General features: G+C 47.3%; 2 protein-coding genes across 6 annotated transcripts in view; one reads left to right on the plus strand and one right to left on the minus strand.

Annotated features, from left to right (window-relative positions):
- Nucleotides 1-4,663: 4,663 nt before the first annotated feature.
- SFT2D3 (SFT2 domain containing 3) lies at nucleotides 4,664-7,481 on the plus strand. The gene has a single exon (XM_047871694.1). The coding sequence runs from the start codon at nucleotides 4,693-4,695 to the stop codon at nucleotides 5,347-5,349; it is 657 nt and encodes a 218-aa protein (XP_047727650.1). The 5' UTR covers nucleotides 4,664-4,692; the 3' UTR covers nucleotides 5,350-7,481.
- A 1,020-nt stretch (nucleotides 7,482-8,501) lies between these two features.
- The window catches only part of WDR33 (WD repeat domain 33), a 107,910-nt gene continuing 91,675 nt past the window's right edge, over nucleotides 8,502-24,736 (minus strand). The window contains exons 16-22 of one of the 5 annotated variants that reach the window (XM_047871687.1): nucleotides 23,196-24,266; nucleotides 20,481-20,589; nucleotides 16,991-17,429; nucleotides 12,647-12,810; nucleotides 12,442-12,534; nucleotides 11,348-11,563; nucleotides 8,502-9,151 (exon numbers count right to left, since the gene is read on the minus strand). In XM_047871687.1, coding sequence (XP_047727643.1) covers nucleotides 8,922-9,151; nucleotides 11,348-11,563; nucleotides 12,442-12,534; nucleotides 12,647-12,810; nucleotides 16,991-17,429; nucleotides 20,481-20,589; nucleotides 23,196-24,266 — 2,322 coding nt within the window. In that variant the 3' untranslated portion in view covers nucleotides 8,502-8,921. Of the gene's footprint in view, nucleotides 9,152-11,347; nucleotides 11,564-12,441; nucleotides 12,535-12,646; nucleotides 12,811-16,990; nucleotides 17,430-19,099; nucleotides 19,209-20,480; nucleotides 20,590-23,195; nucleotides 24,267-24,736 lie in introns of those variants that run through there. The other 4 variants (XM_047871689.1, XM_047871688.1, XM_047871690.1 and 1 more) reach the window with 4 other exon arrangements.

Here is a 24,736-nt window from a genome sequence, read left to right on the forward strand (position 1 = left end):
CCTGGGGAAGGTGAGCAGGGTCAGGCGATCTGGAGGTGATGGTGCAGCCCGGTGACCCTGTGGAGCCCTCTATGCAATGCAGTCTTCTGTGTCGCAAAGCGTGATGCTTACCCAACTCAAGATTAACAAGAAAATCCAACAAAACCAGGGCAGAGTGTTGGGGCCAAGAAGGAGGGATGCAAAGAAATAAGACTTGAGAAGATCAAAAGTATGTAAGCAGTTAGGTATTGCTTTTAGTAAATGAAAAAGGAAACTCCTCAAGGCCTTGGAGGTGTCACAGGCAGCGCACAGGAGACCACTGTGCTGTGTGGATCATGAAGGGGTGACCCAGAGGCAAGGGGCCTCAGGAAGGGAGAGGGTCAGCCCAGGGGCAGGGCCTGCATTAGCAAAGCCAGAGGAGTCACCCAGCTGCTGGGGCCCAATGGCCCCAGAAAGAGCCCCTCAGAGCAGGGTGAGAGCTGCTGGGGTCTAAAGGGGCAGGCCTAGAATGCCAGATAGGGAATCTGAAATTCAATTTTTAGAAGCAGAGGGGCTATTGAAGAATGTTAGGCACAAGAAGAAATGAGTAGAAGGGCCCCTGGGTGGCTCAGTCAGTTAACTGTTGGACGTTGGCTCAGGTCATGATCTCAGAGTTAGTGAGTTCGAGCCCCACATCAGGCCCTGTGTTCACAGCTCAGAGCCTGGAGCCTGCTTCGGATTCTGTGTCTCCCTCTCTTTCCCTTCCCTTGCTCATGCTCTGCCTCTCTCTCTCTCTCTCTCAAAAATAAACATAAAAAAAATTAAAAAGATGGGGAGCCTGGATGGCTCAGTTAGTTAAGCATCCGACTTCGGCTCAGGTCATGATCTCGCGATTCGTGGGTTTGAGCCCCATGTCAGGCTCTGTGCTGATAGTTCAGAGCCTGGAACCTGCTTTAGATTCTGTGTCTCCCTCTCTCTCTGTCCCTCCCCTGCTTACACTCTGTCTCTTTCTCAAAATTAAAGTAAAAACATAAAAAAAATTAAAAAGAAAAGAAATGAGTAGACTTCAGTTTTGCACAGAGAAGGTGGGTGCCAGCACATCGCTGTGCTGAAGGAAGAGTGAACTGGGCATTTCAGGGGGAGGCCTGGGTGGGTGCAGGAGGACATTACTGAGCAGGAATGGGCCACTGCAGACAGGGAAGGAAGGGAGATGCCACTCTGGAAACACCGCAAAGGAGCGTGGGTAACACCTGGAACTGCCTGGCTCTAGGGATGTCTCCCTTGAGGTAGAGATTGTATCTGGGGAGTGGGTTCTGCTTCCTTAGGTCAAGTTGAAAATCCTCAGTAAAATAAAAGGCTTGCTTCAGCCCCCTCTCCCCTCTGGGTCATGGGAGCTGGGATCCAACTACAGTGGGAAGGGAAGAGCAGCCATCAAAAGAGACTGCTGGACACCCCCATCTCCAATGCTGTGAATTTTACTGTACTTGGCAACAGAAATGTCTGGTGACCTTGTTATGAACGATTTTGCTGACATAGTGGGATGAAGAGGGTTCAAGGAAGAACAGGGCTAAGTGGAGATGTGGGGTTGACAGATTCTTTAAATAAATTTTGCTGCAGTAGCTGGAGGGCAGGTGGTATCCAGGGATGGTTTCATTATGTCCTTCTATCAGTGCAGGAACCAAACCTGAACATATTGTCAGCTTTCATGCAATTGGATCCTAAGGAAGATCGCCTTGTGCATTAGGAAACCAGAACTTACAGCCCTGCTCTACCACCAACTTTTGGCTGGGGGGGGGGGGGGGGGGGGGGGGGTTGGGGGGGGTTGGGGGGGGTAGGCAGGTTATTTAACTTCCTGGTATTCCAGTTTCCCCTAATCTGAGTAAACTGTCTTCTGCATCTCATAGCTGCATAAATGATTAGGAAGAAGTCATTTGTGGACCACTATTCTTTCTGTCTCTATCAATCTGACCACTTCATAGAAGTGGAATATTACAGTACTGGCCACTTTGTGACTGGCCTATTTCACCTAGCACAATTTTCTCAAGGTTCATCCATGTAATAGTATGTGTTAGAATTTCTTTCCTTTTAAACATTGAATAGTATTTCATTGTCTGTATACACTACATTTTGCTTATCCACTCATCTTGGATGGACACTAGGTTGCTATTGTTAATAATGCTACTATTAACACGGATGTACAAGTATCTCAAGACCCTGCTTTCAATTCTTTTGGGTATATACCCAGAAGTAGAATATTGGATCACATAGTAATTCTATTTTTAATTTTTTGAGGAAGCACCATACTGTTTTCCATTGCAGCCGTACCACCTTCTATTCCTACCAACAGTGCATGTTACAATTGCTCACATCCTGGCCAACATTTGTTATTTTCGGTGTGTTTTTTAAATGTTTATTTATTTATTTTGAGAGAGTGTGTGTGCATCCACAAGTGGGAGAAGGGCAGAGAGAGAATGTCAAGCAGGCTCCTCCACACTCATCTAGACCTGACATGGGGCTCTATCTTATAACCATGAGATCATGACCTGAGACGATCTTATAATCATGAGATCATGACCTGAGCTGAAATCAAGAGTTGAACACTCAACTGACTGAGCCACTCAGGTGCCCCAGTGTTTTGTTTTTATTTCATAGTAGCCATCCTAATGGTTTTGCTCATGGTTAGTGATCCAAGATGATCACCATTATTACCAAGTGCAGAAGAATTTCAATCTAAAATGAAACCAGAGGACAGGAAATGGACGTGCTCTCAGGAAAACAAAACTTAAGAACTGAAAAGCTGATTTCCTCTAAATCCTCAGTTTACAGAAGACAGAAATTTATCTCCTGACCAAGGAACATCCATCAAGGTTCTCTCCCCATCTGGGAACCAATGAAATTATCATCTGGACTCTGGCTGGATTCCCCCATCTTTGCACTCCTTGCCCATAAATACAGCCCACCACACCCCAAATACTTAGTGGGAGTCACCTGTAGCTTGCTAAAGTCTGCATTCCCCAAACTGTAATTCCTCTGCTTTTCCCAAATAAATTCAATTCTGATAATTCAAGCTTGCCTCAGTTTACCGCTTTAGGTTGAGGTAACAAATCATAATGTATGTTGAGAAAGAATAATGTATATCAGGATGCAATCAGACAGAAAATATTAAAGAGAATTTAATGGGGACAACGGTTACACAAGTAACAGAAAGGCTGAGAAGCCAGAGATGACACAAGCAGAAAGCCATGAACACCTGCCTCTTCCTAGGGTAGAGGAGGAAAGAGCATTACCTGTCCATTAGCTAGCGTCATGTTCTGTCACCGTGGGGAAGCTAGTACCAAGGTGATGAGGGGAGCTGTAGTGCAGCCAAAAGAAAGTACCCCGGCTTCTCTGCATCAGTGCCTCTGAAGCCAGGTGACAGAGGATTACTGGAAACAGCTATAGAGGTAGGCACTGCCTCTCATCCCCGGTACAAAGCAGTGTAGGTACGAATGGTCTTCTGGGGCAAGCAAGCCAAAGACCTACCTGCCCAACAACAGACTGCTGTACAACTTACCGGTACTGTCCTTTACATTACAAAAGGACTTCCATATCATCATATTTAAGTTTGCAGGAGCTATTTATGAAGTCTAGCAAAATAGGTGTTTCAGTCGATGGCTTCAGGCCAGATCCCTCTCAAGCACCTTTACTACACCAGAATTGACAGCTTTGTGCATTTGCAGCAGCCTTTCAAGTCCTAGAAAAAGGGAGACAAAAGAGACCCTGTGCTTGAGTTGCTGGCACAGTCTTAAACAAATAAACTTTCACAACTGGGAAAGGTGAGAATGTCAGCCAGCCGTAGGCAGTTGCAGGTGTGGCTAGATCTGAACGTCCAGGGGCAGGAATTAGCCAGGTGGAAACAAGAGAGCACAGAAACCATGGAGGAGACCTGCTGGGTGTGACCTTTGTGAGTAACCCCAGACAGGCTCTGAGGAAGAGCAGGATCCCTGGGAGCCACCTCAGAACAGATCTAGAAATTGACTGAAGTATGGGCAAGCTTATCACTGATCTGCCCATAAATCAGGAGACCGGGACCCAAAGACGCCAGGAGCACAAAAAGGTGAACCAAAAATATAAGGCAGGGGCACCAACAAGTCTTGCACATAGGTCTTGAAGGAGTCAAGAAGCCTCTGATGAAATGGGGAACAGAAGATAAGCAAGTAGGTGGGGGGGGGGGGGGCGGGGGGGTAACTCTTCATTTATCAATTCCGGAAGCCTTTCCAAAGAAACCACCTAAGTCTTGAGCTCTAAGCTTTCTTAAAAATTAATTTATGAAGAACTGCAGATTAGCATACAGTGTTAAGTAATACGGAGATTCTCCCAATGGCAACATCTTGCAAAACTACAGCACGGTACTGATACCCATAAGCTCAAGATACAGAACTGTTCCATCGCCACCCCAAGGGTCCCTCGTGTATCCTTTTATAGCCACAACCCACCCCGCCCCACAACTAACTTTTAATGACAGGACATAATCCAGACAGTAACAGCTCCCACCTGGAACAGTTAGCCTGGGCCGCTGCTAACCCAGACAGAAGTCTGCAGAGGGGCGGCCCCGCCCCTTTCACGCAAGCTGCAGGCCCCGCCCCCCCACCGGGGCCGACCAACAGCCATCTGGAGACGAGCCGCTTCCGTCAGCGACCGAGAAAAACCGGAAGTCGGCGCCAGTCTTCCCCTCTCGCGGCCGCTCCGGCCAAAATGGCGGACCTCCACCGCCAGCTGCAGGAGTACTTGGCGCAGGGGAAAGCCGGCGGGCTGGCGGCCGCGGAGCCGCTCCTCGCTGCGGAAAAGGCGGAGGAGCCCGCGGCGGGGGGCGGGCCGGCGGGGGCGTGGCTGGGCCGCGCGGGTCTACGCTGGACGTGGGCGCGGAGCCCCGCGGAGCCAACGGCGGCAGTGACCTCAGCGTGCTTTCCCAGCGTGACGCGCGCGCAGCGGCTGGTGGCGAGCGGCGTGTGCCTGCTGCTGGCCGCGCTCTGCTTCGGCCTGGCCGCGCTCTACGCGCCCGTGCTGCTGCTGCGCGCCCGCAAGTTCGCACTGCTCTGGTCCCTGGGCTCTGCGCTGGCGCTAGCTGGCGGCACGCTATTGCGGGGCGGCGCGGCGTGCGGGCGCCTGCTGCGCGGCGAGGAGACGCCGTCGCGGCCAGCGCTGCTCTATGTGGCCGCACTGGGCGCCACGCTATACGCGGCGCTCGGGCTGCGCAGTACGTTGTTCACGGCGCTAGGCGCCTGCGTGCAGGTGGCCGCTCTGCTGTCCGTGCTATTCGGTCTCTTGCCCCGGGGTGCGGTCACCGCGCTGCGGCTAGCGCTCGGGCGCCTGGGCCCGGGAGCCGGCCTCGCCAAGGCGCTGCCGGTGTGAGAAGCCCCGGGGCCCGTGCTGTCGAGCAAGGACGGACGGAGGTCCTGTACGGAGGCGACGCGGAGCCCGGCCCCGCGACGCGCCGTCGGAAGACCACCGGGAGCCGGTCCCTGGCGCGGCGCGGACGGAGACAAGGACTGCGCCCGCCGTCTTCCAGATCGCGCTGGGTAGAGGCTGCTCCGTTGTTGTGCCACCGAACCTGTCACCTTTGAGCAGCTGTTCTAAAACTGAGACTTGAGCCGCCTCGGAAGCTCTTCGGTTTCAGCGTCTTCCGCCTTACTGTTGCATGTGCTATGAAATCGGGATGTTGTGGTTGACTTGGTGAGAGTACTGCTGTGAAACACTCACAGTAAATTGCTTTTGCGTTAACCGTGGTCTTAGATTGAGCGCAGTAAAAAATGAATGGCTCTTCAGTTTTAATTAGCTGCCCTTGTGACTTTTCTCAGACTTCTACCTTTTGTCGTTTCAGAAATCCAGTGGTAGATTGTAGTAGCTTAGCTACAATACCCTTTTCTTTGGCTCTCGAAAATTTATTCTTCCTCATTCAATGAGTGGATTCTTAAGGGTATCAAATTAAACACTAAATTTAGCCACCAGGTTTTTATTTAAGTACTTTAGTTAAGACCGTTTACCTCGGTTTTTCTTTCTTTTTTTTTTTTTTTTTAGTGAAATTGTAAATATGGTGCCTTATAAAATTGAAGGAAAATTGGTTTTGTATTAGACATGAAAGCGATGGACCAAAAAGTAAATGCCCCAAGCATGACCTGTCGATGATGCTATGAGAGGTCCCTGGGCAGAACTGGGTTGCGGACTCCTGCCAGACAAGAGACTTCTACATGCAAAGTTCTGTATTTGACGGAAATCGTGGATTTCTACAAGTCCTAATTTATCATTCCTAGTTTTACTACCTGCTTTTTAAAGTGCAATTTATATTTTGTAGGCTGATTCTAATGCAGTGTAAGATGCTTTTCATATCTGACACGTTGCCTCTTAGGTTCAGCATTTACTCTTGTCTTTGACTTCATTGCATACCCTAATGTATTGCCAAAAAGTTCGGACTCAGTATTCTGATGAGTCCAGAAAACATGTTTTGTTAGTAGCTCTATATTAACTAGAAAGTAAATGTACTTAGGATTTTCAAATTCTTTATCAGTGGGTCTCAGTTCACATCAAAATTACTTGAAGAACCAGATCAATTCAGCCAGAATCTGGAGAGGGGCGGCGGGGAACCCAGGCCTCAGTAATTTTTTTAGAGCTCTCCAGATGATTCCCTGTTCAGCTAAGGTGGAGAACTACTTTTCTGTGCACTGGATTGCACAGTTTGAAAATAATTATTTTCTGGGGCTGGATTCCACTTTGCCTAAACAGGTGTGTCAGGCAGCAATAGAGCATTGCCTCCTTTTGCTCAATATTTATATTCCTAGATCCTGATCAGTGTCCTAATCCCTGCCCCAACTTCATGGGGGCTCCGCACCCCAGTATTCTCTAAGAATTACTGCCTTGTTCCCCTTTCAGTAAACAGGGCTACTTACCTACCTCAAGAGGAACAAACAAGAGGGTGTTTGTAGTAAAAGCACATGTTTTTAGAGGGACTTTTTTTTGTAATTGGAAAAAACTTGTGCCATTGGCTGCTCCTTCTATCCCCTAGTTAAATCTCTGTCCTAGTTCTCAATTTCTCTAGAATTTGCACAGCTGAAGATCTGACAGTGTTTAGCCCATTTTTATGTTGATGCTGTTATGGTTTTTTTTAATTGTTTTCCCAGCATTTTCTCAAGAATTCAAACACCGAAAATGTAGCGTTTATAAAATTCAAAGCACAATACCTTGTATGTACTTGGTGGTAATGTTCTAAAAGTTCCTAAGTATTCAGTAAATTACAGTGTAAAGATTGCAGTTTTTTTTAAAGGAATTCTTTCTCAAAATGTGATGTGGTTATGTTTGCTGAGGTACTGTATTGTTTAAAGCTGAAGCCTAAAATGTTATGATGGTAAAGATCTTAGCACATGAATCTCAGAAAAAGCCTCTCAATATGGGTTTGGTCCCTGGATCCCATTTTAGCTTATCAGAATTTGATTACAACTTCTTAAGCTGTGCCAGTGGAGGACAAATAAAGAACGTCCCACGAACTTGAAGCATTCTGGAGCCTCCTAATCGTGTGTTCACACTGACATGCTGGTAAACGTCCTTATATTTCACAACAAAGTGAAAATTATTCACTTGTAGTCTCTAGGTTCTAGCACCCTGAAGAGCAGTGTGTGTGCAGAAATAACTTACCTTTTGCCATGTTTTACATTGACAGGGAACCAATTAAGAGGGTTTTGTTATATGTCCACCTGTGCCAGCATCCCTGTCTAGGCAAACGCTGAGACTCCCAGCACCAATGAACTGGCCAGGTCAGCTGGTCTCCAGTACCAAATTGAAGCTGGCAAAGTAATAAGATGTTAGGGCGGCCACGGGAATATCCTTTGAGTAATAGTTTTCTTATAAAAACAAAGTGTGTGTAGAGAAAATATGGGGTTATCAAAACTGAACTTTTGCTTCCAATCCAAACCGGGCCAAATGTTAACATTTTTTTAAAACTAAAGGAGTTTGTTGGGGATGAGAACTTCCTGGCTTTAAGCTAGAACTATTCCCTGCCTTAAATACTGGTAGGAGAGAAAGTTTTGCAAAATTGTTTAGGAGATATTTGGTCTATTCCTTAAACAATTTGTGACATGATGTACAGTAATCAGAAGGGTACATGTAGTTAATTTCTGGCTTACATCAGGTTCCTCTCATCAGGAACAAGAGAATTCAAGTCTAAGTGTGATTACCAGGAGATGCACCCAAGGGCAAACCCCTACTTGCACAGCCAGAAGATTTTTTTTTCTTTGGAGTAGAATTTTCCACCTGCCAGAGCTGGTGGGTAGCTAAGGCTTTGGATCCACATCAGACTGTGTTATAGTTTCAAAGTATTTCTCACTCTTACAAAAATAAGTGTGACAGAATAGGTAGAGGAGGATTTAAGACAAAGCTCACAGATAAAGTTAACTTCGACGGCTTAGAGGTACCCATCAAGTGTGCTCACAGATACAAGCTGTAACTATACACCCCTCAGCAGCCTGGGTGCGGTGGGAACGAAGGGTTCCTTAAGGCAAGCATTTCACAACTAGTTTTCTGTTATTTCTTGCATAAATCACATTCTGTATTCATACAAAAACAACTTAATGTTTTTCTCTGACAAACTGTACATATAGAAACATTTCCAATTGGACATGAACTTAAATTTGTGGAGGCTCCATGTCGCGTGACACCTAAAAAAAAAAAAAAAAAAAAAAAAAAGATTCCAGCTTTTCTCTTCACAAAACAGTGGGAGTCAGGGCAGTGAGGGTGGACAGGACAGAACGAGGCCGGCCACTCTGGGTCGCCAGCAGCAGTCTTCATCTCGACCTCATTAGGGGCTCCTGGGCTTCAGCTGCCCCAGAAAAAGTTCAGGGCTACATGGTGCAGGCTTCCTTTTGTTTCTCTTGGTAAGTCCACAAGAAGTTCTTAAATACTGTCCAGAGAGGCCTTGGGATACTCAGCCCCAACTTCTACCGACCCCTTCCACCACCCCTTGAAGCTCCTCGCCTTGGCGGGCCAGAGTTCATGTTACTCCCTCTACCCCAGTTACTGCTGCTACGGCCCCCTCTGGAAGGAGTACCGCTGCCCGGAGGGCCCCCAAAAGGTTCATCTCTGTGGTAGCCGTCGTGGTGATCCCCATCCAAGGAGCTGGAGCGCCCAGATTTTGGCACTCTCTGGGAAGGTCCTGGGCCCCCTCGGCCTGAAACAAAACAAATTGATTTCACATGTTACTTTTTTATATCAGAGACTGTTAATCTAAGTCCTGGTGCAAACCCTTAATGGTGATAGTGGAAGGAACACTCTGGGTCTTTAAAACAGAGTTCTGAGGACATGAGCAGTGGCACTTGGAGGGTTATAAGTCGTGCCTCCACCCTCTGGTCACCACTGTCGCAATCCCACCCAGCTTGGGGCTGTGTTCCTCAGCAACCACGCATGCTCCCCGAGGCTGTGTGATGGACAGGACAGGAAACCCAAGGTAAACACGGAGCACCTCTGGGAGCCACAGACCACGCTGGGCCACGTCTCTAGCAAGTGTATCTTCACTCTCTTGTGCCACCAGGGGTTATTCTGTTCTGGGGAGACTTGAAAGGCAACTAAGAACTTTGGAAGCAACTAAGAAATACAAACTGTTGATGTTAATTACAATGTGTTATCATTATCCCACAGCTGTGGCATTTTTGCTTTCTTTTAAATAGTAAAAGTATTTCTTTAAAAATAAGCAATTAAAAAAAGGAAAAAGAAAACTCAGCTTTCGGAATTATTTCTCCCAGGGATAGGTTTTTTTTGTTTAAATTTTTTTCAATGTTTATTTTTGAGAGACAGAGCATGAGTGGGGGAGGGGCAGAGAGAGGGAGACACAAAATCCCAAGCAGGCTCCAGGCTCTGAGCTGTCAGCACAGAGCCTGACACAAGGCTTGAACCACAAACCCTGAGATCATGACCTGAGCCAAAGTAAGACACTTAACCAACTGAGCCACTCAGGCGCCCCCTCTCCCAGGGATAGTTTTATCTGTTCCAGACTTGGACACAAAAACCTTTTAGGTATATTAAAATTCTGACTTAAAAAATTTTTTTTCTCATGAGCTGAATTTGGTCATATATCCCATAATGTACTATCGGAAAACAACTGCCAACTTTATTTTGTCTTAATGTTTTTTTAATTTTTAATGTTTTTTTTGTTTTGTTTTTGAGAGAGAGAGAGTACAAGCAGGAGAGAGGCAGAAAGAGAGGGAGACAGAAACCAAAGCAGACTCCAGGCTCTGATCTGTCAGCACAGAGCCCAATGTGGGGCTTAACCATGAACTGTGAGATCATGATCTGAGCTGAAGTCAGACGCTTAACCAACCAAGCCACCCAGGCAACTCTTTTTTGTCTCAAAATTTTGAATGGAATGTGAACAAGGAGGTTAGGAAAGCTAGCCAAAGGGGAAATGTTGGCTTCTTTTCCTACAAAGTGTAGCCCAGACCCACCTGAAGGTGACTGGGCAGAGAAGATGTCGTTAGGAAGTCATTTCCACACTAGCCCTGTGGCCTTGGCTCGGGACCCACAGGTGTCCTAAGTGCCCGTACTGACCAGCAAAAAAATGTGTGCTTAGGTAGGGAGACCTACCAGTGACATGAAGTAGCTTCTGAGGGTTTTGCTTTGAGAAGAACCACCAAAAACAAAATGCACAACTTTGTAATGAAGAAACTGTAAATATGAGGCAGGTTAACTGGGCTTACTTTCTAGCAGCCTCCAAACTACCACATATGCAGTGGCCCAGCCTAATCTGAGACCACATGGTGGCTACTGTTCCTGGCTAAAAGTGCTACGTCCAAAATAAAGTTCCCAAGTTTCACGCTGTAGAAGTAATCTACTGCCCCTGAAAACACCCCTTCTGGACCATATTCCTCAAAGTCTTTGTGACTCTGAGCATCAGCAGTTCCTTCCAGACCCGGAAAACACAGAAGCTGGGAGAAGACCATTGTTCCTGCCACCAAGGAAAGCCTGGAGGGCCGGGAGCAGCCAGAAGCAGACAACACATGTGCCAACGAGAGCACGAGACACCCTGCTCTGGGGTACCCTAATGAACAGCAGGAGTGGAAGCCTGAAGGAACCAGGGAGGGGACTCTCGGAAGCAAGTGAAGGAGGCTAATGTAGAGGATGAGCCTGCAATCACAGAGTGAGGGCTCAGACTGCCCAGTCACCTTCAGGTGGCCCCAACAAGCTATATCTGTAGCATATTTGGGGACATGTGCCTTTACACAGCCCAAGAACTCGAGGGGAGAATGGAGGAAGGACCCTGGGTATCCTGCCCAGAACGGATAGAACAGGAACACGGGGATGGGGCTGGCCTGTGGCCCCGCAGCCTTCTTGACAGAGCTCCCACCACTGTTGATCACTGGCCTCCACTGACCTTTGCCTCCTCGATCCTCAGACGGACCCCCCGGGGCTTCCATTTCTCTGTGCTCCGAGGTCCCCGGCCCGTCGTGCCAGGGGCGCTTTCGGGGTGGCAGGGATGCCATGTCCATGCCCTGCAGAGAAGAGGAACGTTCTCTGCTAGCTGGGGAATGACCGTCGTGAGGGGGATGATCAGGGCGCGGAGCATCACGGAAATGTTCATGACCTGGCCCTGAAACGGGAGACACAAGGCTAAGCATCTGACAATCTTCTAGTGTGACCGAAAGCAGGTGGAAATCATACTATTTAGTACCAACTTGAGAACCAATGTTCATTCATGCAAGAAAGGTATGCTGAACACCCACCTAGGCCACATCACGAGTACATAAAAAAAGGTCAAGATCAGAAATCAACGTACCTCTTAAAATAAGAGACAGGCAGCGTCCAGAAAAGTGGTTCTCAGACTTTTTAGTCTCAGGATGTCTTTACACTCTTAAAAATTACTGAGATTTAATTTATGAGACTTATATTTCATAAAATTTGCCATACTAGCAATTAAAGCTGAGAAAACTTTAATGCATTTAACTATATTTTCTGAAAACAAAGCCACTTCGTGGAAAGAATGGTAATGTTTTCTATTTAGACAAACCCCTCTGACATCAGGCTCAGAAGAAGAAAGGTGGATTCTCCCAGCCGTTTCTGCACTCAATCTACTGCAATAAAATGCTGCTGCCTCAAGGATCTGAAGACAATCCATCTTCCCATGGAGATGTGAGTTAGAAAAGAGAGGACCTGGGGGCACCTGGTGGACTCAGTTGGTTAAGCGTCCGACTCTTGGTTTTGGCTCGGGTCATGATCTCATGGTTTGTGAGTCTGAGCCCCGCATCTGGCTCTGTACTGACAGTGAGGAGCCTGCTTGGGATCCTCTGTCTCCCTCTCTCTCTGCCCCTCCCCCCACTTGGTCTCTATCTCTCTCTCTCTCTCTCTCTCTCTCAAAATAAATAAACAGTAAAGAAAATGGACCTGGTGGGCCCCCAGAAGTCCCCAGACCGCACTCTATGAGCGGCTGGGCTCGGATCACCAGAAGCCACAGCAGCTCTCCTTCCTTACCTGGCTCTCTATTTCCATCCCAGGAGTCTGGTTTCCGTCCTCCTTCAAAGCGAGGGAACTCATCAGGAGTGGGGAGCAAACCCTTCCTTCCTCCTACACATGGGAACAACACAACACCACACTCACAGACCATTTCAGGTGTGTCCCTAGCAGCAAACTCTCCAGCCCATCCTTGCCAAGCCCAGCATCCTCAGCACACACTCACCTCGCGGGGTACCCCGACCTCGACCTCGGAGATCTCTTCCTCGGGCCGATTCATCAGAAGGATCAAAATTCTCCTCTGGACCAAAGTCTTCAGGACCAGGAAAGCCATCCCTACCTCGGGGCGGGGCACGGCCTTCATGTCTTGGGGGTGCTCCTCTTCTAAAGCTGTCAGGGAAAAGCAGCAAAATATCCGCCTGATGAAACCCCTCACAGCTCTTGAGTTCACGTTTCAAAGAAACATAATGGTGTAAGAAAGTATGATATTAACGTTAAATGGGAGGAAAACAAAATAAAATTATGTATTTTTTTTTTAAGTACAGATTTTATAGTCCCAATATTAAAGGCAAAAACAGGAAGGAAAATGTAGGGTTATGTTCATTTTCTCCGAAAGCTTTTAGGAGTAACGAAAGCAGTGAATACGTTTTAAGTGCTAATAATCATGCTTTCACTTTCAGATTTCATTTCATCCTCAGCACCCCATTATTAATTCCATTCTACCCATGAGTACACTGAGGCACAGAGAGGTAATGTCATTTATTTATGACACACAGTAAGTGTTGGGATTTGAACTCAGCCAGTCTTGACTCCAGCCCATGCTCTTTTACCACTGCCTTCCCAGTATTTTTCATGATCATTTACAATCAGAAAAGGGAGGGTACAGATTTATGACTGCCAACTGTACCAGACTCATTTGGGAACATCTGCTCTCCCGTCTGCCCTAGCCCACCGCTTCTATGCAGGGCTGGCCATGAACTTCACCCACAGCTCCACTCCACAGCTGACTGCTGTACAGGCAGGCACTTGGCAGCCCCCACACTGGCTAGCTGGCAGCCTAGAGCCCTGGCTGGCGGACAGGTTCAGTGTCCCTCAGGATTCTGGACCGGAGGCCAAGTTGGCCAAGAGTACTGCCAAAGCACAGCCATTACAAGAAGAGTGTCTGAGCCAGAGGAGGCCTGTGGGGAAGCAGAAAAGGGGCCTACAAGCAGAAATGGGGCATGAGCACGTGGAGAGAGGCCTTGGGGTTGGAGAATGGGTCAGGAGGAGTGAGGGCACAGGGCCAGTCTGCGTGAGCAGCCAGGCCTTTCACTTTTCTTGAGTCTCCATTCAGTTATCTTTTACTCCAAGGTTTCACTTTGCAAAATTCCAAACCAAGAACACAGTTAAAAGAACAGAACAAATACCCAAGTGTCCTTCACCTAGACTGATCAGTTCTCTTCATTTTGTTTTTTTAGATTCATCAGTTCTTAGGACACTGCCATGTGTACTTTATCTTCTCTCTCCATCTACTTACAAATCCACTTTCTAAGCCATTTCAAAATCAGTTGCCAACAACATGACCCTCATCCCTAACACCTCAGTATGTTTCTTCTAAGTACAAGGACTTTCTCCTACAGAACAATACCATTACCACTTGAATAACATGGAATATTCTTTAATACAGTCCAATTCAAATTTCTCCCATTGTCCTCAAAATGTCCTTTATAGTTGTTTTAAAATATAGATTTCAATCCTGATCACATACTGTTATTTAGTGGCCCTGTCTCTGGTCTACTTTATCTAGGATCTTCCTATATTTGATCTTTCATGATCCCAGCATTTTTTAAGATTACATCCAGATAAAACGAGGCGCGTGGGTGGCTCAACTGGTTGAGCATCCGACTCTTGATTTCACCTCAAGTCATGATCTCACCGTTCATGAGATCCAGCCCCATGTCAGGCTCTGCACTGAGCATGGAGCTTGCTTAGGATTCTCTCTCTGTCTCTCTCTCAAAAATTAATAAATATTTTTAAGAAAAGATTCTCTCTCTTTCCCTCTGCCCCTCTTGACTCACACACATGCACTCTCTAAATTAAATTTTAAAATTAAAAAAAAAAATCCATCTAGGTATTTTATAGAATGTACCACAATTTAAATTTATCTATTTCCTCATGACCAGACTCAAGTTAAACCTTTTTGGCAAAACTGCTTATACCGTCTCAGTGATGCCGGGTTGTCTGCCTGTTTATGAGGTAAAAGTGGTGTGCTGAACCAAATTTCACTGTTGCAAATGTACACTTTCTTTCCTTCACAATTAAGGAATCTGTGGAGTGATCTATACAGGGTTTTAGTGTAAAAAGAGCTTTCCCTTTTCCACTCCAGCTATCTTTTTTAAGAACTGTCTTGGTCCTGTGGACCTTGACGACTCATGCTCCTGCAAGCAAAGAGGGTGTGCCCGGGACACTGGCTGAAATAACAACTAAACGTAAAGGTGGAATTGGCCAAAAGGAGATGAGTGGAGCAGGAAAAGTACAGCAGAGGGCGCTGTCTCCCTGGGACAGAGTCAGGGAGAATCCCCACGCCCCCAAACACCACAGGACTGGCCAGGCAACCATTACAAGGCTGCCCTAGTTACGACAAGAGAATCTAATGTGCCCTCATTAGAAAGTAGCTCCTATCAAGGACTTAACGTGTCCTCCGTAAAACTTGTACGTTGAAGCCCAAATCCCCAATGGGATGATATTAGGAAACAGGCCTATGAGGGGTAATTAAGATTAGGGGAGGTCATGGGCATGGGGGCTTTGTGATGGAACAGTGCCCTGGTAAGAAGGACACCAGCAAGGGCTTGCTCACTGTCTCTCTACTGTGCAAGGACACAGGGAGAAGGTGGCTGGCTGCCTGCAAGCCAGGGAGATAAGTCTCACCAAAAACCCACCCTGCTGGACCTGGACCTGTGACTTCAAGCCTCCAGAACTGTGAGAAAATAGACTCATGTTATTTAAACTTCCCCAGTCCTTGGTATCTTGTTATGGCAGTATGAGCTGATGAGTACATCCCCGAATGAACTGACCCTTCTCAAATACCTCTCCCCATTTGACAGATTCACTAATTCAACAGTTACTGAGCACCCATGCTGTGTCACCATTACTGCTCTGGGTCCTGAGGCCACAGAGGTACAGAAACAAAGCCCCTGCCCTGGGGAAGCGGTCATGTTCCTGGGAGATACACATAATAAGAAATAAACACATTGCTTAATGTCAAGCAGTGCTAAGTGCTATGAAGAAACAGGAAGCAGGGTGAAAGAACTGGGGTGAGAGGAGGAGGGCTCTGACTGCAGTGAGCCACAAACATCTGCAGGACTGTGCTCCAGGCAGAGAAAACAGCACACACAACAGGAGCAGGAGCACCTCTGGCGTATTTGAAGAGTGATGTTAAGAGCACTAGGCTGTGGGTCTGTCGTTAACAGATGAAATACAATACAAACTGAGGCACAGTAAAATCTGAAACTGAACAAGGTGCAGAGATTCAGGAAATTGGTGAAGGTTATGCTGATGCCAAAGCCACTGGAGATGCGGCTCCTGCAGACACACAGAGCCATTTCGAAGATCCTTGAGCACCACTGGTATACCTCGGATACCATTAAGACAGGCCCTCAAGAAAACTAGGAGCCCTTACGTCTTTTTAAAGAACTCCCCTCTGATGGCTGCTCCCTCACACCCCTTGGCCATCTTATCAACCATTCTTGTCTAACACATCCCGTGAGGAGGAGGGAATGCCAACCCTTAACTCTATCCTCTACTAGCAATGGTCCAAATGTGACAGGAAACACTGCGGCAGGGATGGACAGCAGGAGTGGCACACAGCACCAGCACCGCAGTCTGCCAGCCTGGCCTGAAGCCGCTGGGACACTTCTGCCTGTCCGACGCGTCCACCTGTCCTAAAGTCAAACTGCTGATTCTCAGCATGGCCCCTCATCTGGACACTGCTGACAAGAACACCGATCTCACAATTCAGTGGCACACAGAAATGCTCAATTATCATCACCCCTGATTATTCTCTGTCTCATCTGCGATTCACTAATTCTTGTTTTTGCTCCTTATTTCTTTATACCTTTTTTACCCCAGGCAAGCGGAGTGCTCAAGCCTGACCTTGCCCTAAGTCAACAGCAGAATAATTTTTCAGCTTGATTCCACGGTGTTAAGCTCTTTAGGCAGTTACACAAAAACAATCTCATAATTCCTTTACTCTCCACCTGGATTATCTGTATCATACTGCATCATTCTAAGAGAAGCTGGTGCCTTCTAATCAGGCCCCAGAAACTTGATACTATCCTGATGCTCACATCTCTTTAAAAGAACCAAAAAGTAAGCAAAAACAAAAAGATTCCTAAATTGCAAAGGTAAAAAAGAAGCACAAAAAGGTTAAAAAGCATAATTACTTGCTTCAAGTCTAAACGCAAAACCTAAAGAGGGTAGAACTAGCAATCAGTCCAGTGCCCCCTGCCCAGTGAAAGAGGAAAGAGACTTCTGGGGAGAGAACAGGGCCACAGCTCCAGGGAAGAGCTAGCAGACAAAGCGTCCGTCCCACCTTTCTTCTCTGCGCCCTCGAAAACGTGGGTCCTCAGGATCCCGGGGGAATCGTTCATCTCCAGGTCTGCGGCCTTCCCAAGCCCCCGGAGGGCCCCGAGCTGCGCCCCGGCCATCCCCCTCGCTGAATTCCCTGTGATCAGGCGGAAACGGAGGCCCGGGGCCCCCACGCCTCCACTTCTCTTCTTGTGGTAAAGGTCCTCCTCGCCCCTCAAATTCACGTAATCGGTGGCCAAAGCGTTTGTCCGGGTGGAAGTCATCTGGTCTGCTGAAGTCGTCAGGGAAGTCGGGGTGAGGGCCACGCCTATCAGGGGGACCCCTGCAGTCCTGGCCGCCCCGGAAAGGCCCCCTCTCAGGCCCGTGCTCAGGGCCGCTGCTCTGCTCATGCCGCCTCTCTGACATGGGGCCCATGTGGTGGTTTGGAGGGCCGCGTGAGTCACCTAAAGGAAACAAAGCTGATTTTTACCTTGTCTTCCAGGAATCCTGCCAACACAGGTCTGATTTTTAGCATCTTAAACTCTCAGAAAGCATTCTGGCATTTAGAATGTTTTCCCTCCTTAGTTCTCAGCACACTCAGGAGACAAATCCCTCAGGCATCATCTAATGGAAGAATGCAGGTTTTGGGGTGCAGATTTCAACCTCATCACTCACTAGCTAAGCAACTCCACCTAGGGCAAATTATTAATCTCAAATGAGATTAGCAACTACTTGGCTGCTGTGAGGATTAATTCAAAAAACATGAGTCTCCCAGGCATAAGGACGAGCACACCTTCCTGTCCCCATTCCTTCAGTGACTTCCTTAGGCCTCCTTCCTCCAGGGAGGAGACGGCAGAGAACACCCATGCAGCAGGCCAGAAAGCCAAGCACAGGGAGGCCACCTCTGCACCTGAAAAGGCCCTCAAAGCCCAGGGTGCTGTACCTCCACTTCCTCCACCCCTGAGGTCGCCCTTTTATCCTCCACTTCATTTAATTGATTTGTTAACTCACACTTTGATTCTTTTTTTTTTTTTTGACAGGGAATACTTTATTCAAGCCCATCAGAGAAATGGACAGCTTGGGTCAGTAACAAAGCACACTTTGACTCTTAACAAAATCCTCTGAAAAGCACATGGAACCACAGGCCTCCCTAATAACTGCCTGGTGACCAAACAGCCTTGCTATGCTTCAGTTTGGGGGTTTATACAAACACATTTTCCTGCCCCTTCGCATGAATGATATATATCCCTCATCTGTAAGAATTATCACCATTCTTTGCAGACAGCGTTTGGAAACCCACTAGAGATTTTTTGAAAATACTTTAATGTATGTAATATATTCAACATCCTGAATAAAAATGGAAACAGGCCAAATAAACTTGTGATGGTTACCTTAGCTCACTTCTTAACCTTGGAGGGAATTGTTCTCCTGGCTACTGAACTACTGCAGCCATCGTAAATGGGTACCTATTTTCTGTCAGGGTACAATTCAAACCAAGCATTTTTAAAGGTAGGTAGCAAAGGGTCCCTCTTGTTCCAAAACAACTAGGTTTTTAGGATGGACTTCCTCCGAATGCCTCCTCCTGCCCCGCTCGCGCCTTTTCCCGCTTCTCCCTGGCAATAAAGATGAACACCCTCTCCTCGAGGCACAGCCAGCCAGCTTTTTCCCCTCCCATGCCCTTCCTCATCCCTTTTGTTCCTTTCTCTTGGCCATTTCAATCCCGCCTCACCATTCAACATGAATAAAAAACTTGTAAATATCAGTATAAAAAAACACCACTAGAAGGGTTCTCTCTGCTCCTAAGCTCTTCCTGCCTCCCGCTCTTTACTTCAGTAAACCAGTCCTCTCCATGCTGAGGAAAGCACCTTCTAAGTTGCCTCTTTGTTCAGTCAGTTTGCAAATCCCAGGGCCCTTTCCTTCTATAAAGTGGCCCCCCCACTTCTCAGTGGGTTCCTACAGCTAATGGCTTCTTCTCTGACTTTAAGTTGCTTGAACTTGGTGTGATCTCAGACACAGCAGACTTTGACCTGAGGAAGCTGAACACATTCCATTTGGACTTACCTATGAATAATAATCCTCCCATTACCTCTATCTGTTTAAAAGTACCCTGGCTCCTCCAAGGAAAGAAACCCACCACTACAAATTAGAAGGGGTGTGGCCACCGGTGGTGGGGCGGCGGCGTTGGTTAATCCAGTAGGGGATGGCAGGGCCACTTTCTCGGCTCTCCCTTCTCCCTTTGGTCCCTGGGAGGAGAAAGAGAGGAGGAAGAGAGAGAGAGAGAGAGGTAAAGAGAAAAGGGGAAGAGCAAGGAGGAGAGGGAAATAGGTGGAGACAGACACAAGGTAGGGGAGAGGAAGAGAGGCAGGCTCTCAGTTCGTTGATAGCTGTACCTTGTGGGTAACAGACTCTTCTTTTCTCAGGGTCCCCAAATTCCAAAGATGGGTTCCTGCTTTCTCTGTTTCCCTGTCGGCCACCACTTCCATGCAATGAGACTACCATAAAGATTCTCCTAATCTCTTTACTGCTACCTTTCCTAGGACGTGCTGCTTCTCCCAAAGTCCTAGTGCTGCAAAATGCTGATGGTAATTTGATAAAGTGAGGGCAAGAAATGTAACATGTCCCACAGAATGCTGTGGGCTCCGCTCATTAAAAATTACAGGGACTGAAGTTCATTGAAGTGCAGCCTCCACAGTGCTCCTAGGTTTCGGGCCTGTGTCCTCCCTGTGAGAAGCACACTGACTCCAACACCTGCACCTCCGACCTGCCCTCCATCCACACCCCTCATAGTCCTGCCCTTGCCCTCTGCAGCCAGCAGCCTGCGGCCCCCTCGGTCCCGCTCCAGCCCTTCTCGTGTGACAGTACAACATGTGAACGAGACTAGGGGCTGCCTCTGTGCTCTCCTTCAACTCCTGAAATGAACTCAACTTCCAAACAGCCTTACATCTTGATACTGACAGTTCTCATCTCTGTGCTTTCCATAAGATCAAGAACCCGATGCATCAGTACATTGCTTTCTTCTTTTTCTTAGTGAATCATGCAGAACAATATAAGCAGCTAAAGCATTCAATATGTGGCACAACTCGGGGGCAGAAGAGGGTGATATGAAAAACACTACTAAAACCTCTGCATTCATGATCTCATCAAAACCTGTAAGTGGAAGCAGCTGAGCTCTCCAGGATGCTAAAGACATGCATGTGCACTCAGTGAGCACAGGAGTCGCTCCCGCTCCCAAGAGAGGCACGCAGCCGACTGTCCGAGGCACAGGCCCTTCTCCCAGGGGTCGTCCCAGCAGTCTCACTGCCAGCTGCCACCTCCTCGGGGCGGCATTTCCAGCTAACCAAAGCAAGTCTAAGAAAACACCGTTAACAAAGCCTTTACCTGAAATGACTGTGGTCCTAGTTTTCCTATAGGTTCAAGTGCCCATTCTATCAGTTACTTACCAATAAACTATTTACTGTGAGATTTACCCAGAGGTAGTAGAATGCAATCCCTTATTCAGCCAAGCAGATATTTACCTTTGTTAGGGCCAGGTCCTTGTCCAGGGTTAAGAGGGGGGATGCGACCTTGTGCTCCCTGCTGCCCTAGGCCTGGTATCAGGGGTGGGGGGCCTGCGTTCTGTCCTTCCTGAAAAGATGTTTTTAAAGCGGGGGTGTGAAATCATAGGCTTGTGCTTCATGAATAGCAATTTCATCATAATGTGACAAGATTAAAACACTAGGTTGCCCCAAAGCCTCCAGCAGTAAATATACAGCTAGTGACATTATAGTAAAATGGTCCTTAGATTGGGAGAAGGAGACACTTCTCTTACCATAATAAAATGAAACACTTACATTTTAAACCTGATGACAGGTTTCATGTAAAGCTAGATCTTTACCTGTAATGCCAAGTAAGAACCACAATGGAAAGTCAGAAATCATACATAACACTCTGCATAAAGGAGGAACTTCCAGCCAAAGTGAAGATCTGGAAATCTGCCGGGACAGGTAAACTCTGCTCTCACACTCAAGACTCCCTTCCAGCTACAGAGAATAATCAGTCCTCTCAAGAGGCTAGGGCTGGGTTTGAAGAGGCAGAAGAAAGGAGTTCGTCCACACCGGCTTTCTCCCACCACCTCCTTCCCTCCCTCTTTCTTGACCTCCTCATTTCCCATCCTCAGCACCTACTTCTCATTCCCAGCTGAGTCACCTGGGACCCTACCAGACTCCTTAGGTTCTTGCAGACACAAACCTGCTGCTCTGATCCTCTGTCCCTGCGCTCGGGAACCCCAGAGTTCACTCCAGCGTGTCCCCAAGACTCTGTATTTTTACCCAGCCACGCCTAAATTCTGAGTCTCCACACTGTCCAATGACCTTGGATCAGGTCTCTTAACAAATTCCTTTATATAAAAAATGCATTTGGTGGCTGGACCTACTATGAAAACAGTAGTTGCACATTCCAAACCAGCTCCATGAAAGAGCAGCCATGACAGGACATGCGGCATGCGGCTACAAGGCCACCATTAACTCAACACCAGTAATTTCCATCTTTTGTTTCCTCTCCCCCTGACCCAAGGACTGCTCTTATCAACATCTCTCAAGCTGTTACTTTAGCACCAGAAAGCAATTTCACTAAATTAAACCAACTGACACAATGGGTTTAAATAGTTGGCTTCATCAAAGTGAAGAAAGTCAAATTTCAGCATATAAAAAATATGAGCAAAGATGTTCATCAGGCAACTCTTGAGATTTGAAATGTCCTATAATGTATCAAACCTTCACACTCATTCTGTAGGTCAACTAATGAGTCTTTAGAACCATTACGCCTTTCATGTATAAAATCTGTCACTACTTGATACAATAAAAACTCTTACTGAACTGTCCCAGAAACTCAGGCCTATCCTCTTGAATCTGACATGTTTATAATTTCAGTCATAATGTGGTAGCTAAAGTTCATCACTGTTTTTGTCCTTCAAATGAAAGCAGTTAATTCATTACCATAAGGTTAGGTAACTGATACTGTAAACACACACAAATGCTCTGTGTGTTAATAAAATCTATAAGACTTCCAGTTTTAGGGCAGTTAAGGACGATCAACCTAGATTTATTCCACTCATCCTAAATTCTAAAAGATGCCCAACAGATTCTGGAAAGAAACTCAACTACCATCGGGTTCTTTGCTGCTGTGACACCTCTAAATCCTGGGAGATCTACAGAAGGGTAACGTGTAACCTTATTTAGCTAACTATTTTAATTCAGTAGACCCTACGGTCATCTTCATGTGACAGATTCTCAGGTGTCTGAAAAAGCAAAACGGGCCGTGTTCTGCACATGCAGCATCAGCAGCACATCCTCTCCAAGTGGATCGAGTGCCTCTCAGTGAAGACCCAGGGGGTCAACATTAGCTCACTCACTCACTCACTTTTGGTCCAAAACCGACTTCAGGGACACAAACCCAGTTGTTCACACCCAAACAATGCTTCCACACTATGAAACGGAGAAAAATATAAAAACCACAGAGCCACACTGTCAAATCCATTCATGCTCATGCAGTCTTTCTCAAAGTCCCCCATGAACCCTGAGCCCTCCTCTCAAAGCACAAGCCCAGCCAAGGGGTAATAAAACTTGGCGAACAAAACAGAATCATCAAAAAAAGGGCCCAGAAAATGTCTACAGAAATATTCCCTCCAGTAAATTGACATGTGAGCTAAAACCCTGAACAGAATTTTGTCCAAAGGGTCATCATTTGAGAATGCACAATTCTGGGCTCAGAGGTCTCTAAAAGCATTCACTGAAATGAAAATAGTGAGATCAGAGTCTGCTGTAAACTTGTGAGTTACATACTCCATCCTATCTTCAACAGTAGAGCCGGCAGGCAAACCAGCCTGTGAAACACCAGGCTACAACATGAAGAGCCCAGAAAGGGGAGGCCTGACAGGCTCAAAGCCATCCATGCCTCTTCCTCAGGGTCACAGCTCTTTTAGCCCCGGGGACAATTAGGAACTGTACTAAACTAAGAGTTGATCTTTTCTGGAATAACTGCTATTGAAAAGATTCATATTACATTATGTATAATGGTCCATTTAATTATTCTCATTTGCTTCTTCAGCCATGATGCTACTCTCAAGCCACCATCACTACTTGAGAGTCCCTGATACGAGCTGTGATGGCTTCCCATAGCATCTGGAAGGGCCACTTCTGTGCAGGGCATATTTTCCCAATGTGTAATGCCTAGAAGTTAGAAATAAATAATACCTGATTGAAGGGGGCCCGAGGCCCATCACCTAGCAGAGCTGTTTTCTGCTGCTGGAATGGTATTGGCCCTTGAGACGGATGTGGCCCTCTTGCCGGGTTCTGCTGTCCCTGAGGTCCAGGGGGCCCTTGCATGCCACCCTGGGGTGGAGGCCCCAAAGAGCCCTGGGGCGGCCCCTGCTGACCTTGTGAGCCTGGAGGCCCCCGCAATTCCTGGGGAGGGCCTAGCATGGACCCTTGGGCTGGAGGCCCCTGCATGCCTCGCATCTCCTGAGGGCCGTGTCCCAGCAGTCCACTTGGAGGGTGAGGTCCTCTCATCTCTTGAGGCGGGTGGCCCATCATCATCCCTTGGGGAGCAGGACCCTGGTTCTCTCGGGGGCCTGGAGGACCCTGCATTCCTCTTGGATTCAATCCCATCAGAGGTCCCTGAGACACAGGACCTTGGATCCCTTGAGACCCTGGCCCACCTTGGATCCCATGAGGGTGAGGAGGTCCTTGCATTCCTCTGGGACCAGGTGGTCCCTGCATACCTTGAGTACCAGGAGGCCCCTGAGGGCCCAAGTGACCCTGGGGACCAGGTGGGCCTTGGGGGCCTATGTGACCTTGTGGGCCAGGTGGACCCTGAGGCCCCATATGACCTTGAGGACCAGAATTACCCTGTGGTCCAGGTGGTCCTTGAGGTCCCAAAGGGCCATGAGGTCCAGGATGCCTTTGCATTCCTTGGGGCCCATGCATGTCCTGAGGCCTCGGCAACCCCTGGGGTGGGCCCTGGGGCCCTTGTGGTCCCATGAATCCTTGTGGCCCCCCACCTCCCTGATGCAGTGGAGGACCTTGTGGTCCCATTTGTCCCTGGGGTCCAGGGGGTCTAAACTGTCCCTGTGGCCCCGGAGGCCCCATTTGAGCCATGTTCATTGGCATCTGCTGAGATGGATGGGGTTGTTGAAAACCTTGAGGAATCTGAGACATTGGACCTTGTCCTGGAAAGGGCTGGGGTCCGAGGAGAGGAGTGCCAGATGAAGGAGGCGGCTGAATTTGCTCAGCCTGTTTCTGTGCAAGTCTTTCAATTTTAAGTTGCTGGAAAGAAAAAAAGAAAAAACACACTGATAAATATGACGCAGCCCTCAACGATGACAATATTGCTATCACTTACTTCACTGGGAGAGCCTCAATACAAACATAAGGCATCAACCTCCCAACACTCCACAATAACTACAATCCATACAACATTCAGGTATTCTGGGAGCATGTAAGCACCTTCTTTTGAAATACTGGGAAACAACAGTCAGAATAATTTACTAGTTCTTTATCATTCTTGCTAACTTTCAAAGGTTAAAAAAAAAAAAAAGGAACAAATCACCTGCTCTAGAGCTGACAGAGAAAGAAAAATTATTTTATCTGTGGGTAAATAAATGAATTCAAGTTAAAACTATGCTGGCTTTATCTTTTCTATTAAAAAGGTACGTTTAACTTAGTTCGACTCACTGCTTGACTGATCTGGTTTCAAAGTCTAAGAAACAGAATTCTTTCACAAACTAGCTTCCTAA

The sequence above is a fragment of the Prionailurus viverrinus genome, chromosome C1, assembly GCF_022837055.1.
Source record: "Prionailurus viverrinus isolate Anna chromosome C1, UM_Priviv_1.0, whole genome shotgun sequence".
In the NCBI taxonomy this organism is placed as follows: Eukaryota; Metazoa; Chordata; class Mammalia; order Carnivora; family Felidae; genus Prionailurus; species Prionailurus viverrinus.